General features: G+C 34.7%; 1 protein-coding gene and 1 long non-coding RNA gene across 2 annotated transcripts in view; one reads left to right on the top strand and one right to left on the bottom strand.

Moving 5' to 3' along the window:
- Positions 1–13,777, bottom strand: part of LOC122530234 — a 19,283-nt gene extending 5,506 nt beyond the window's left edge. Inside the window, exons 1-2 of the mRNA XM_043657024.1 lie at positions 13,290–13,777; positions 10,844–10,976 (exon numbers count right to left, since the gene is read on the bottom strand). Coding sequence (XP_043512959.1) covers positions 10,844–10,974 — 131 coding nt within the window. The 5' untranslated portion in view covers positions 10,975–10,976; positions 13,290–13,777. The remainder of the gene's footprint in view (positions 1–10,843; positions 10,977–13,289) is intronic.
- Positions 14–1,231, top strand: LOC122530235. The gene is made up of 3 exons (XR_006306934.1): positions 14–667; positions 752–953; positions 1,050–1,231. It is a non-coding gene; the product is annotated as an uncharacterized LOC122530235 (long non-coding RNA).
- Positions 13,778–14,212: the final 435 nt, after the last annotated feature.

The raw sequence follows: 14,212 nt of genomic DNA on the forward strand, positions 1-14,212 counted from the left end.
TCTTGATAATGACAATTTAAGAAAAAAGAAAAAAGAGTGTTCGAAAATGTCAAATATTTTCGAAACGAAAGACACAATTTATCCCTATGTTCTTACATCGTTACATTCAAAAAGTAGAGTTCGTGTTATTCAAATCTAACCCTGATCTCGTATTCATTATTCGTCGAAACATTATATATCAAAAAGTATTCGCGCCAAGGCCTATCGATCAAACGAGCAGAGAGAGAGAGAGAGAGAGAGAGAGAGAGAGAAAAGAAAAAAGCAACAAGCAGGTTAACCATTCGTATTTCTTTCTTTCGTGGTTAGTTGCCATTGAAAAGGGGAACACGGTCGAACGAAAAGACTCGCGAAAAGTGAAAGTTCGAGAAAAGAAACGCGGCAATTGTAAGCGGAGAGACAGATGGATCTCGGCACGGAGGCGACAAATTGCGCGATGAATCCGATTAAAAGCTGTGTATCTGGTTCGCGTGCGAGCTCGCGGTCAGCTTTGCTGCGCGTGTCTCGTATGCAACGCGTATCCGATGCTGGCGGCGAGGTGGGTGGGGGTGGGGGTGTGTAACAAAGGCGCACGTTGCTTTCGCGACGAAAAACCCATGCTAAATGGGGGTTGGACTGAAAGACTGAACAAGGAAGGGAAGGCGAAGGGAGAGCGCAGAGTCAATTGCGCGTAAGAAGTCTTCGAGTTTAATAGCGATACGCCCCGCGACCGAATGAACGCTCTAACGACAATCATTCTATTGGCTATTTTTAGCTGGAAATAGGTCGGAGTGGAGGGCCGGTGGGTATCGAGACGACGATGACGACAACGATGACAGCCAGAAAGGAGCGAAAAGCGATGTGTAGCGCGCTTTTTTTTCTTTTTCAAATTACGAGGTACAACAATACATCCGTGCGTGTGTAATTTGTGGAAATGTGCCTATGTAGACGATAAAGTCGAAGGCCGCGATACGACGGTAAGTCGCGTGTAATTGTCGATCGCCTGTGCCGTGCACGAAAAACAACGCCGAATTAATAACGGCCAATTCGTGTAATGAGGCTATTATTATTAGATAATTCAGGAACATGCGGTTTATTCAAACGTTGCGACGCAGCTGCGCGTCTGCATCCTGCAACGCGCGAAACGTGTGAAACAATCAACAAATGGCCGAATAATATTCGTTCCTTTCTTCTCTTTGCGATTCGAATAAAGCTGATTATATATATATGTACACCGATGAACGTGATCTAACAGATCAACAACATATATATTTGTACTAAATATTTAAAACGATTACGATAATGAACTTGAGGTATGTCAGGTAATTGATATCATATACCCTCGAATATCAATAAAAAAATTAAAAGAGCACAAGGTCAGTCTCAAAATTATTTTCTGAAAATTTCCTCTTTGTCAATAACATAATTCTACTTTGACCGTGTTAGTTACACGTCAGTTAAGAAAAAAAATGAATGAAACAAAATTATTACTCTAGTAGTTTTCTCTTACAATTGTATATGCTTTGTTTTTACACGTAATTCGTAATTATAATTCCTTGAACTTTCACAGATGAAGAGAAAAAAAAAAATCATCGAGATGGTTGGTGCTTCCATCTTTTGAGGAGATAACGTAACAAATGTACACTCGCTAACTTGTTGGTAGTAGGCAATGACGGTTGTGGTCGATAATGCAAACGCGAAACAACTGTTGGTAACATTTGATAAAGAAATGACGCGCAACGAAAGGATAAGTTTGCAATGAATGAGAAAAAGAAAAAATTTCTTTTAAACGTAGACTAACGACCTACTAAAGCTAAGTCAGTTTGGCTGGTCTAAGCGTAACGAGATCCGTTTTTTCTGGGAAACAGTGATTCGTTTGCTTAAAATTTAAAACGGTCGTGCGAAGCACAGCGACGTGACGTGCGCATCAGCACGTATATCGAAATGCGTACCCGGCCTGTGTAACAGGTAAAGCGTGCGACGAGTCGCGTCCTACAGCACACAAAACTGAAGGACTACATAATACCAGAGGATGACGCAACTTCGGTTCGATCTGTTCATCTCATTGTTCCTGTTCGTAAAATCGAATTAGCGTGATTAAAATCGAAGAGTTCGCGCATTTTCTTCGCGATTTGTCTCAGCCGACGAATGAGAATAAAAATCGCTTTATTCTCTTTTGAACGAACAATGCGAAGATTGGTTCTCGCGTCCATTGGATCTATTTCGGAACAGAGCCAGCGTGGAAAAATTTTCGTCGTTATTGCGACTCGTTCGCCGATGTCGTCTAATTACAACGATTCTGATACATCAGGACCGATTCGCAGGGAAGGAACAAAATAATAAAGCGCAATTGCGCGAGCCCCCCGATTATTTCATTGTATGCTGACGTCAAGTTACTCGTCGACCAATCATCCAGCCGCGGTACAGACGAGCCCCCAGCGAAAATCGACGAACACGCGTATCACTTCCTCACGATTTTAATGATCAAGACTCATGGAAGCTCGATATTTGACCTCTCTTCTTTCAATGACGCACTAACCAACCCAACGTTCGTCCCGTTAAATAATCTTTTTTTTTTTTCGGTATTATATGTATATCTTTTGTCGATCGTTTCGAATCGATCGATGACTTTCACTTAGAAAATCGAACTCATCAATCGATATTCAATTCAGACTGCGGATGTTCATGTAAATACACACATTTGCAAACACAAGAAATGTAACAATGTGTCACGTGTATTATGCGCTGTATATCATGTTGCATTTCGCTTAGGTATAAATTATTTTTATCAATGTATCACAAAATTAATAATTTATTTGTAGAAATTGTCGACGTATTTTCTTCAGACGTTTGCTTCTTCGACAATTTCACAAAGGACATCAACGTATACTTTTATGACATTATACATATTTCTTTTTTTGTGTTATGTATTTTTTGATTTTTTGTACATTTAAATTTTCAACAAATGCATAAACATGCATGGTCTATCGATAATTCATGTAATAAATTTGCCTCTAATTATATAAAATTTTTTGTCACTGCCTACAAGGAAAAAGTTGCGCTCAAATAATGATTGAAAAGGACGGGAGCATAAATCGGGATTTAGGCCAGTGACAAAACGAAACAAAGGCTCAGTTGCCAACTTTTACTAGAATCTCGTTTTCTCGGTCGAGGTTCTCCTCTACGCGACTATATTCGACCCACGACGACGCTACAACATTACGTTTTTATTCTTCCCGCGCTTTTTTCGTGTCTCCATATTCTACGCAACATTCGAATTATAATTTGCTTAATACAAAGCAATCAGATAAAGACACCGAAATTCAGCGAAACATGTATCAAAAATTTATCGCCTATTTTTTCAGTGTACTTTTTCTAATCTAAACACCGCGTTAATATTTTGAGAATGTAAATTCAGTCGCATATTTCAACTTTTACACATCCCTAATTACAAAATCGGCCCTTTAGTTTCATAATTAATAATTAAGACTGAAATTGTAAGAAATTCCCAAGATGGAATGAAACGTAGATATAATGAGCAAGAACATGTTATATAAAGGGAATGGTAGAAATTTTTATTTGCATAAGTGATATGTTTCCATGAATTAAAAGAACGTAACGAATTTTTTTTATAAAGACAAACATTATTTTGTGAAAAGTAGCAGGAAGTGATATGTATACTCAATGAAACTCAATTTGTGAAATGAGGATAAATTAACTGATCATTCATCAATATTGCTAATCTCTGGGATATAATATTTTTGCTTAGAAGTTGTAATCTCTTCTTTGTTAAAAAATATTTGCAAGAACGACACCAATCTAACATCAATCAACTTATCTTTATTAACTTTTGATTTCGTGAATATTGAAGATTTTAATCGAGTGATGACTCAGTTAACGAGTTAATCGCAAAGACAACAGATAACCAACAAGCATTGGTTCTTATCGTCCTCGTAGATTCTGATTTAATTGCACGAACGTGTTAACAGTAGAACTTCGTTTCTCAGGTAGAAATGTGCAAATTTATATAATAAGAGTTAACGTAAAGAGTCACGTTAAAGTAAATGGTTGATCAGCAGTGATTCATTTCATTGTTACTAAATTAAAATTTCGTTCAAATAAATGGCGTTCGTATGAATGAAGTTCTACTGTGCATTTATTTTTGCGAGTACATTTTAACAAAAGACTTCCTCCATATTCTACGCTCATCGTAGACTTTCTAGGATTAATTTGTCATCTTGATATATTCACATGTCTACAATATATCCGGTACTTAATTTGTATTCATTGTCACCTACTATAAATCATTATTTATTACCATGAAACTCAGAAATAGAATGTATAATTGCTTTTTGCTTCGTACAATTTTTGAAAAATGTTCACGTTACTGAACTTTCATTTTTATTTAATACATCAATTTAAAACCGTCGAATAGATAACAGCAAAATAAGTCAATTTATGTAAATTCATACTTTTATGAATTCAATTTAAAGAAATGGAATCTAAGCAGAAATTTGTTTGCCTAAAAAAAAAAGAAAAAAAATTATACTAACATTTTCTATAATTTCACATATCAAGTAAAGTTCATGCGTTATTGCATCTTTAATTTTTTCATACAAGCATATACATATAGCTTGTAAAGTTTCCTCATAGGTTTAAAAATAACCTGTAACTAGAATGTATCACCTTTTCTAATTTTCTAATCACTTCTCGTGATTTTTGAATTTACCTATTAATTACTTTTGCGATTTGCCAATTCTTTTTCTTTCTTCTTTTATTAAAAAAAAAAAAAAAAAAAAAAAANTTTTTTTTTTTTTTTTTTTTTTTAAAAAAAAAAAAAAAAAAAAAAGAATTTCGACGAAGACGTCTTTATCGAACACCAAGCATATCATACGAAAATGTCGAGACTGAAACTGCAACGTCAGTGAGCACATATATCATCGTTCGAGATTGTACAAAGTCTCTCAGCGCGTTTTATTACGTCACAAGTGTTAAAATAACCTGCTCGTTAGTAGATAACCAAAGTTTCGTCACGACGGTGGTATCGTGCAAAATAGTATCATCATTAAAACGCATGGAAAATAGTGAAACTGATCGCCACTGGATACCCTTGATCCTTCGAACTTGACATCGATACATCGATGTGAAGCGAACGATGCAAACGTCTGAAGTAGGAAAATTTTACGACCTTGTAAAAGATTACTTATACATTTGCGTTTCTTTTTTTTTCATTTTTGAGGAGCAGAATCATAAGTTGAATAGTCGCAGATGAGAAAGAGGAAGAAGAAGGAAAAGGGAATGAGAATCGCTGAAGATCGAGCCCCCTTGGTTGATGATCGGTTCGACCAATCACGAAACACCTTGAAACCAACGCCTACCAATTCGACCAATCGGAGATCAAGTTTTCCGAAGGCGCGTCATACAACGCTTTCTCTGATCGCCGGGTCCCCCGAGCATCATTGACACTTGTGACGCGTGACCAAGTTAACTTTGCGATTGTGTTTTCTCGATTGTAATTTTGATTTGTAGTTAGTTAAAAAGAAAAAAAAATTTTATAACTTTATAACAATAAATACATTCCGTCACTTGATACACACAGTCTCCTTTAGTCAATTAACTCGTCTGCTGTCAAAGAGGGGGGAGGGGGTCGCAAATCTTTGCTACGGAATAAGTTCACAACATGAAATCTAATAATACCATTAGGTCGACCCGCTAACTTACTTTGAAATTCTGGCAACTTTTCAATTGTGACGTTGCCACACTAACATTATAATCTAACGTTACTTAAGGCAAGATGAAATTTTTATTGAAATTAATATAAGCTACATCAATGGGTGCGAGGACGTTGTTTGAACACTCTCGCTCATTTTGCCACAAAAGAAATGTAATCTCGAAAAGGATATCGTTCTTTTTCTATCTCTTTATTATCTATTCGACAAATAGCAAGACCACTGAAACGTTCTAACGCGATCTTACCAGTAAATACGTGTATAAAAACGAAATAGCAAATTCAAGGCTGTCTTTCCTTCTCATTTTCTATGCGAAAGCGGTATGGCATATACGCGCGTGTTAGCATTGATTCGTTTAACGACTACAATTGCGTGTGAAATATCCTTTGTCTTTGATTTCATATAATTTCGAACTTATAAAAATTTACCTCTGATATGTATCTACAACGGTTCATTTATTGAAGATCAAAAAAATATTATATAAGATGGTCTAAAAAAAAATCGAGTTCTTGTAGCGACGAACGTTAGCACACGTGTTTCTGATTGACATCGGGGAGAGAAGTCGTCACACAGAGGATCGACGTCGTTTTACTCTTTCTCGCAGAAGATGAACGTACCTTTTGTCTATTCTATCGCCGAACCAGATGGAGGAAAGGAAAAATTAGTATGTAAGAGAGGCCACCCACAATCCCGGCTAACCACTCTTAAGGTCGAAAAAAAAAAAAAAAAAAAAAGGNCTTTCTTTCCCCTTTTCCTTTTGTTTTACGTTTACCAAATGCTCATTTTCTCGATTAAAAAAAAAAAAAAAAAAAAAAAAAAAAAAAAGGAAACGAATCGCACAATCTTGAAAGCGAAAGCACACGCGATACGAATCAACGATCAACGAAATATGTAGTACGAACGTTTACACACGTAGATACGCTCGATGACGAAATTAATCGGCTCGTTGCAGAGAAATGGAAACGTATTCACCGTTCCGCGTTGCGTATGTGACTGACCGAGAGTATCCAAGTGTACACCTCTACCCGTCCAGACGGTGGTCTCTCGCTCTCCTCTCTTTCCCACTCCCTCTTTTATTCTCTCTCTCGCTCCATCCCACCCTCTCCTTCCTTTCTCTTGCTCATTCTTTCGTTTTATCGCCCTTTCTGTCTTTCTTTCCCCTTTTCCTTTTGTTTTACGTTTACCAAATGCTCATTTTCTCGATTAAAAAAAAAAAAAAAAAAAAAAAAACAGCAGGTACGCACGCGTGTCTACGAAAGTTATCTCAGAAAGAACAGCTGTGTAATTGGCGAAATTTGTAACAGTAACGGGAATCGCATAGGTTTGAAGAACTAGAAAAGTAATTGGACACGTTGAACAAATAAAACATTATCTGCAAGAACTTTCTTTTTTTTAATCTTTCCACTTACGTTCGAACTCGATCTAGACTCACGGACAACCCAGTATGAACTGGTTTGTATCAACGTGTATGTGTGTGCATCGTGGCGACTAGCCAGACATCGAGTTTGCGCGGTGATCAGCGAAAACAACCGAAGACGAAACACGTGCCCGCGATACGAATCATTCACTAATTTTATCTCGGCCATAAACGAGCAAAACTTTCGTTTTTACAGTTCTAGTTTTACTTACTAATTCAATTGACACATTATGGGGGAGGGAGTTTATTTAGTATTATTGATATGTAATAATTTCCGCAATCGCGAGAATTGGTAATTTGTACCAATTTTTTTGCTCGCGACATCTCGTCAATTTTTTGCACAATGGATTAAACAGATTCGCCAAACAGGATGTACGTAAGTAAGAATGATTAAAGACGTTTTCAATGTTATTTGCTTTTTTTCCCCTTTTTTCCTTTTCGTAATAAGATAATTTTTTAAAGATTTGCCACTTTTACCGATTGATCTATGCAAATAAATTCAAATGTACCGAGAGTTACCGAATCGGTACGAAAGAAACCGAAGATACCACGTGCCATATGAACGCGTTACCACAGCATACATTTACAACGCAAGTGCCCTCTCTTTGATCGCGATAGAATAATTGATGCTGCATAAAGATACACCTCAAATAAATCTCAGACTCTTTTAACAGCAGATCCTATGTCGATATCCCAGTTTATCTTATCGTAACGGTTACATAAACATACAGTTACCCGAGCAAAGGATTGTCTTTTTTAGCAAATCAACTCGACTTCGAGTGCTTGCAAGCGTTATCAAATTGGCGATAAAATAGGAACAGCAACGGTAATTACAAGATTAGGTGCATAAAACAGTAAAAGGAAACTAGGTATCTATAAAGCTCTGTCTGTTTGTGAACGAATCTGTTTCGAATGAAACGATGTTTTATACATACCAGTCTGAAACGGCCTCAGACTCTCTTTCGAAGCGTCTTTAACCTCGACACTATTCCGAGGAAAGATCCTTGCAGAAATCGAGGCACAAGTAAAGCAGAGTAAACATCAACTTTGAGTCACATTGAATGTGATTCTCATCGATGATTCGTTTCGTTCCAAGTTATTTGCACTGTTGTAATTTTAGATCGTAAACATGTCGCAAGAAGGAATCGCGTGCACGCTAAACATCACACTGTTCCAATACACGTGACTTCTCGGTTGTGACAGTGTCGAATATCTCTTGTCACGAAGCTAATATCGTTAGAGGTTAGGTACCACTTCTATCTGTTTCACAACTATTTTCTAACTCGATTGCGCTGCTTCAACAGCCGATCGAAGAGTATAAGCACGAAATGATGCACGTCGGCAACGACGACGCGTTTAAGCAAGAAGAAATTGTTATCCAAAGAGTTGAAATAACGGAAACAATACGAGCACACCGCAACGAGTCGTGTGTATATAGCACTGGCAACGAGGGAGCGCAACCTTCGAGAGGTACGGACGCTCCGACGTCCAATTGCTCACTGACGCACCGGCGTGAATCGGGAGAACTTTTATATACCCCTCGACATGTTTCGCTAGTACGTGATAATTACGTATCTGCCACGACCTATTACAGTGATTCGTTTTCTAGAATCTATCACACAGGGCGTCTCTTTTATTTTGCTTCAGTATCGTTATTTTTGCCGATACGAAGAAATATGCCAGGATAAGATTATTTAGTTTCAAACGACAAACATTGGCGGTTCATGATTTTTTCCCAACAAAATTTTTTTTTCCGAGTTTTCAGGGACATGGTTGTTTTTTTAAATAGTATAATAACTAACGAGATATTTTTCTCTCCGTGCTATTGTAGCTTAAAATGCATTTCAGACGTGTATCGTACAATGACTTTCAAATGACCTGGTATGAAAAAATTATGATAATTCGGAGAAAATTAATTCATCGAAAGTTTTCTTATTTTTCTTCTAAATGTTCATTTTACAAGAGACGTTCAATTTAGTTTCCATTAGTTTCAAGGTTTTTTCGAATACGATACATAAAAGATGAGGTCACACGTTCCTTCTTAGCTGGAGGAATGGCAGCAGATGCATGCACAGAATTCTTTCTTATATGTTTTCTATTACAATGTTTCTATAAGTTATTTATTTTTTATGGGGAGAAAACTGGTCAACAGATGTTGGAAAAAATTTCATTGAGTGGATTTCGTGCAGCGCATCCATCATTTCAACATCTTTTAATGAAATAAACATGTAGAACAGAAATCTTCATAATATAAGCAGAAGAAAATCTTTGGTTGATCACTTTCTTTTAAACTACCATGATTTTTTTCATATCAGCTTGCTTGAAAGTAAAGTTTCACTAACATTCAATTGATATTCAATTGTGCAAGAAGTTAATTATAAGTATTTGTTTTTCTTATCAAATTATATCAATACTTGTTGCCAATATGTATTAGAGAAAAGAGTAAGAAAATTTATTTCCTTTATGAGAAGAATTTGTAATAATATTTTGTGTAGGTTATATTTAGTAAGTTATATTTATTAATCTTACTAAAGTAGAAATCATAGGGATATCAACCATCAATTAGTGAATCATCATTTCAACTTGTCCCCTGTCTCTGCAATGTAACAAATCAAAGACATTTAACGATAATAATTTCAATTAACATCGGTTCTCCTAATTGTCATTGTTCAATTGAACTTATCCGGTGGACTGAGAAAAATAAATTGGAGCACAAAGGATGGTAGATTTTTAATGTCAGTGATTTCGCGTGACTAGTCAACTGATTTTCCTAATACAATGCGAGTTGCCACGTAATCAAAACTTACGCGCATCGAGTGATCGACGTACTCGGTTTTCTGTCCGATTTACATGTAATTTCGTCTTTCATTTGAAATTCTAGCGAGCAATGATAAAACAAGGAATTATTTCTCAACATTAACACAAATACACTTTGACTGTATGAACAAGTTGAACGAGAAAATAATCGTACGAGAAGCCGAATCACGTCATGGGGTGATAGTTCTTACACAGTCGTAAACCGAGTGATTCCAAGTGACGAATCATTCATATTTACATTTTCCTGGCAAAGTCATCGAGACAGCACGTGCTTGAAATTATCACGAGATGTTTGTAGCAATGTCTTTAGCATAAAATTTTTCCACGATTAAACGATTCGATCAATTGGTCGGGTCAACGAGAGTGGAGGATTACTCGGGTCTCCAAGTACGTTGACACAGTGTCCAGAGTTCTTCGCGCGTGTGCGTTTGTGCGCTTGCACGACCAAATATATATATATTTGGATATATATATATATATATATATGTGACCGTATACGTAATACTGAAATGTGATTTACCAGTGTCCGGCGTTCAATTGATTTAAAATGCCGTAATAACTAATAAGGCGCTTGCATTGAACTTTGGACCGCGAGATAACTTTTACTCTCCACTCTCCGCTGATTTTTTTTCATTATTAATTAATTTTCGGGCTGGATGAAATTGACTGGATGAGGCGACAAATAAAGAGAAAGGGGAAATCATTGAAACGTAATTATATAAAACTCGCGAGAACCTAGACATGGCAGATTATCTCGATCGTTGTTGAACGTCCAATTAGTTTTATGCGTGTAAAGTACGATCGCGCGAATCGACGGAGAGATTTTACGTTAGTACGATGAAATATGTGCCTAACGAAATTTGCACGCGTATCAATTGCCACTTGTTTACACAGGCTAACTTACCGAGTTCCGATTTGATATCGATCAAGTTTATCACCGAGTGAACCACGATGACGACGCAGTTGGTAGCCTTGATGAGTGCGCTGCCCGCTGCAACTCAGGCAACGGCGTGCTCCTTGCCAAACAACCAGCATCACTAAACAATCAAGCGAATGATCCTCAACATCTTTATCTTAACTTTCCAATTAATTTCACGCTACGCGTACAATATATAAACACGAATCGCGCGAGCGTGATATGCGAAATGATTAGCTCGAAATTGAAATTGAAACATACTATGAAATAGAAATACTATATCGTTCTGTTTCAATAGATCAAATTATACAATGTTACGTTAAATCAAAATAATTTGGGGCAATTACCAAGTAATTCCAGCGGTTCCATTCGAGCTAATTATACAAACTTCTTTTATTTTATATTTATTCGAAATGTTGATATTCACAAGATTCGAAAGATTGTTTTGGAAATTAGTTCTATAATAGTAGCGCGATATTTTAAATTCTTTGCACAATTTCACGTTGATTCGAAACTTTAATTTAATTAACTTCAGTTTTCGCTGAACTTTTATGTGGCATTTTACGATTTGATTATTCGATGATCATCTTACGACTTTCTAAGTACACAGTTGTAATCTACTGTATAATAATTTATTTATTTTTAATTTGCATAAATTGTACGTAATTTTTTAAAATAATATTTAACGATAAAATAAAAATGAAATAATAACTTTTAAAATAACTTTAATTTTTTTATCTCTTGCACTTCTTTTGTTCCTCACAAATTTTTTTGTTCCTTAATAATATCACATTTTTAACACATTACAGACCAACGTTGAGTTAGTTATCGTGTACAATTTATTTTTAATCAATTCTCAATATTAAATTCACATTGTAATTATGAAATAAAATTCCAAAGATTTGTTGTATATTTTTTTTGTTTAATTATTTACTTTTAAAAGTTTGAATTCAATTTAAATCCTACCAGGAAGAATACAAAATATAAAATACAAAACTTTAGTAACTATAAATACAATAATAAATTACTATACTTGTAACTTAGTATTTGGTTTGACGAAAGAGTTATTTTATCTATACTTTTTAATAATATGTTTATCAAATTTCTGTATATGATTTCACAGTTTGATTCTTGAGAAATATTCCTGTCTTTCGTATATAAAAAAAATATAAATATTATATTTATATAAAAATGTATATAAATATAAAAATTTCGCTATAATATAATAAAATCATTTATATCGTAATATATATAAAAATCGTTTTGACTTCACGAATTTTATATGTACACATTTTTTTGACATTTGTTGGGACAATTCACAATGAATATAAGTACACATATATATACTATTACTAAACCTAAGATAATTCTTATTAATGTTATCTTTACTTACATAATACAACTGCTACAATATCGTTATGAATTTTGAATTATTAGTGTAACACGATTATATTTCTAAGTTCTTATAAAAAAATATTAAGTATAGAATGTTACCTTTTTTTTTAGTGTTGTATGTAACTTAAGCTAAAAACTCGAACAAGATGTCTCTTATTTTATTATTTTATTTGAAACAGGACTTTCGCACACAGACATTTACTCACAGCGAATTTCGACAATTAATATTTTTTTTATATAAATTACACGCACGATATCGCTTCGAATAGTGTTAAAAATAACATAAAAATATCTTTACAATATGCACAGTGTAAAGTCTCCGGACTATATGACATAAGGATGCATTGGGTTTGAGATCTATGCTGTTATCTTGTTTATGATTGTATAATACTATTGCAGAATTATTTATGTTGATTTGTAAAGTGTTATATAAAGTTTTTGTTTGTGAGAAAATCCATTTTTTTATTATTATAAATTAGTATGACCTGTCATAAAAGCGATTCGACAATATTGTTTACAATAGTTGAAAAATCATTGTATCAAATATGCGAAACGGAATATATGTATATAACTACGTGAGTCTGTACAAATCATCGTGCTTGATATTTGCTATATGAAATGTTATTTAGATTATCGTCTAATAATAATTTTTTAACTGCAATGCAGTTTAATTTTGGAGGAAACAAATTCTCGTGACGTCTATTTCAAGTTCAAAGTAATATATAGAAGTATTACTGCAGAGACGGAAATCACTATGTAAATACTTGATAACGATAATTTTGCAAATTACCGTTAATGATACTTAAATAAGATGCTATCAAGCTTAAATGAACAATTCGAAATCTTTCATAATTCTTCCAAATATGTTTCATTTAAAAGATCGCATTGCGCATTTTGCTTAATTGTACCAAAAATTAAGATTATGTTACGTTGCATACATAACAATTATTTGATTGGATGAGACAAGATGCGAATCTTCTTTATGTCCGAGGATATTTATTTGAACGTTGACGTTTAAAAATGCACGCGTATCACTTACCTCGTGAACGTCAAGTACACGCGACAGCGTCTTGAATATTCCACGCGGTCGAAAGGAAACAATTCACGTCCCAGTCGGTATTATCGCATATCACAATTTCTTTTCTACTATTGATTCCACTAGCTCATGATCGTTTTATGATTTACACACTATATGCATGTTCTATATCGTACTGACGTACACACGCGCACGTACGTATTTAAAACACCATAAATCTAGAAATTTTCTCGAAGAGAAGACACGAATTGACACTGATTGGAACACAGTTGTTGATCACGACGGAACTGTTGAAATATACACTTGCGGATATTATTAGCGAACGACACGGTGAACGAACGGTCGATAGGCGTTCACGTGGAAACTCCTCAGATTAAACGACAAATTTTACAAAATGACCAGCACCACGCTCGAGGTACTACTGAATACTGCTGAGTACAGATAATTGCGCGCATGCGTTTACATTTCCTTTGCGTCCTATATGCAGCGGGAAATACGAAATATATGTATTTATCTATTAATAATAATTTTCATACATCGCATCTATAAATATTATAATGAACGCACAATTTGGCAATCGTAAAAAAAAAAAAGAAAAACATATTGTATACATCATTGAGAAAATTTATATTAATGGTATGGTCTTTTTCTAATTAGTGCCATCTTTCAATTAATGATTCTACATATAAATGAAACTAATAATAAACAAATAGGTAGCAACAATCTATATGTGTATATGTGTGTGCAATGTTTGTATTCCTTGATACACAGATATGATCAATTACAAAATATTAAGATTATATATATATAAAGGGATTACATAGTTTATCAAATTGAAAATAAGTTGTACTGTAAAATGTGTTTGTACGAATATGTAAAATATAGGTGCTTGAATAAATTATTAAATATTATAATATATTAAAGTG

Source organism: Frieseomelitta varia, unplaced genomic scaffold (assembly GCF_011392965.1).
Source record: "Frieseomelitta varia isolate USP_RPSP 00005682 unplaced genomic scaffold, Fvar_1.2 scaffold_333, whole genome shotgun sequence".
NCBI lineage: Eukaryota > Metazoa > Arthropoda > Insecta > Hymenoptera > Apidae > Frieseomelitta > Frieseomelitta varia.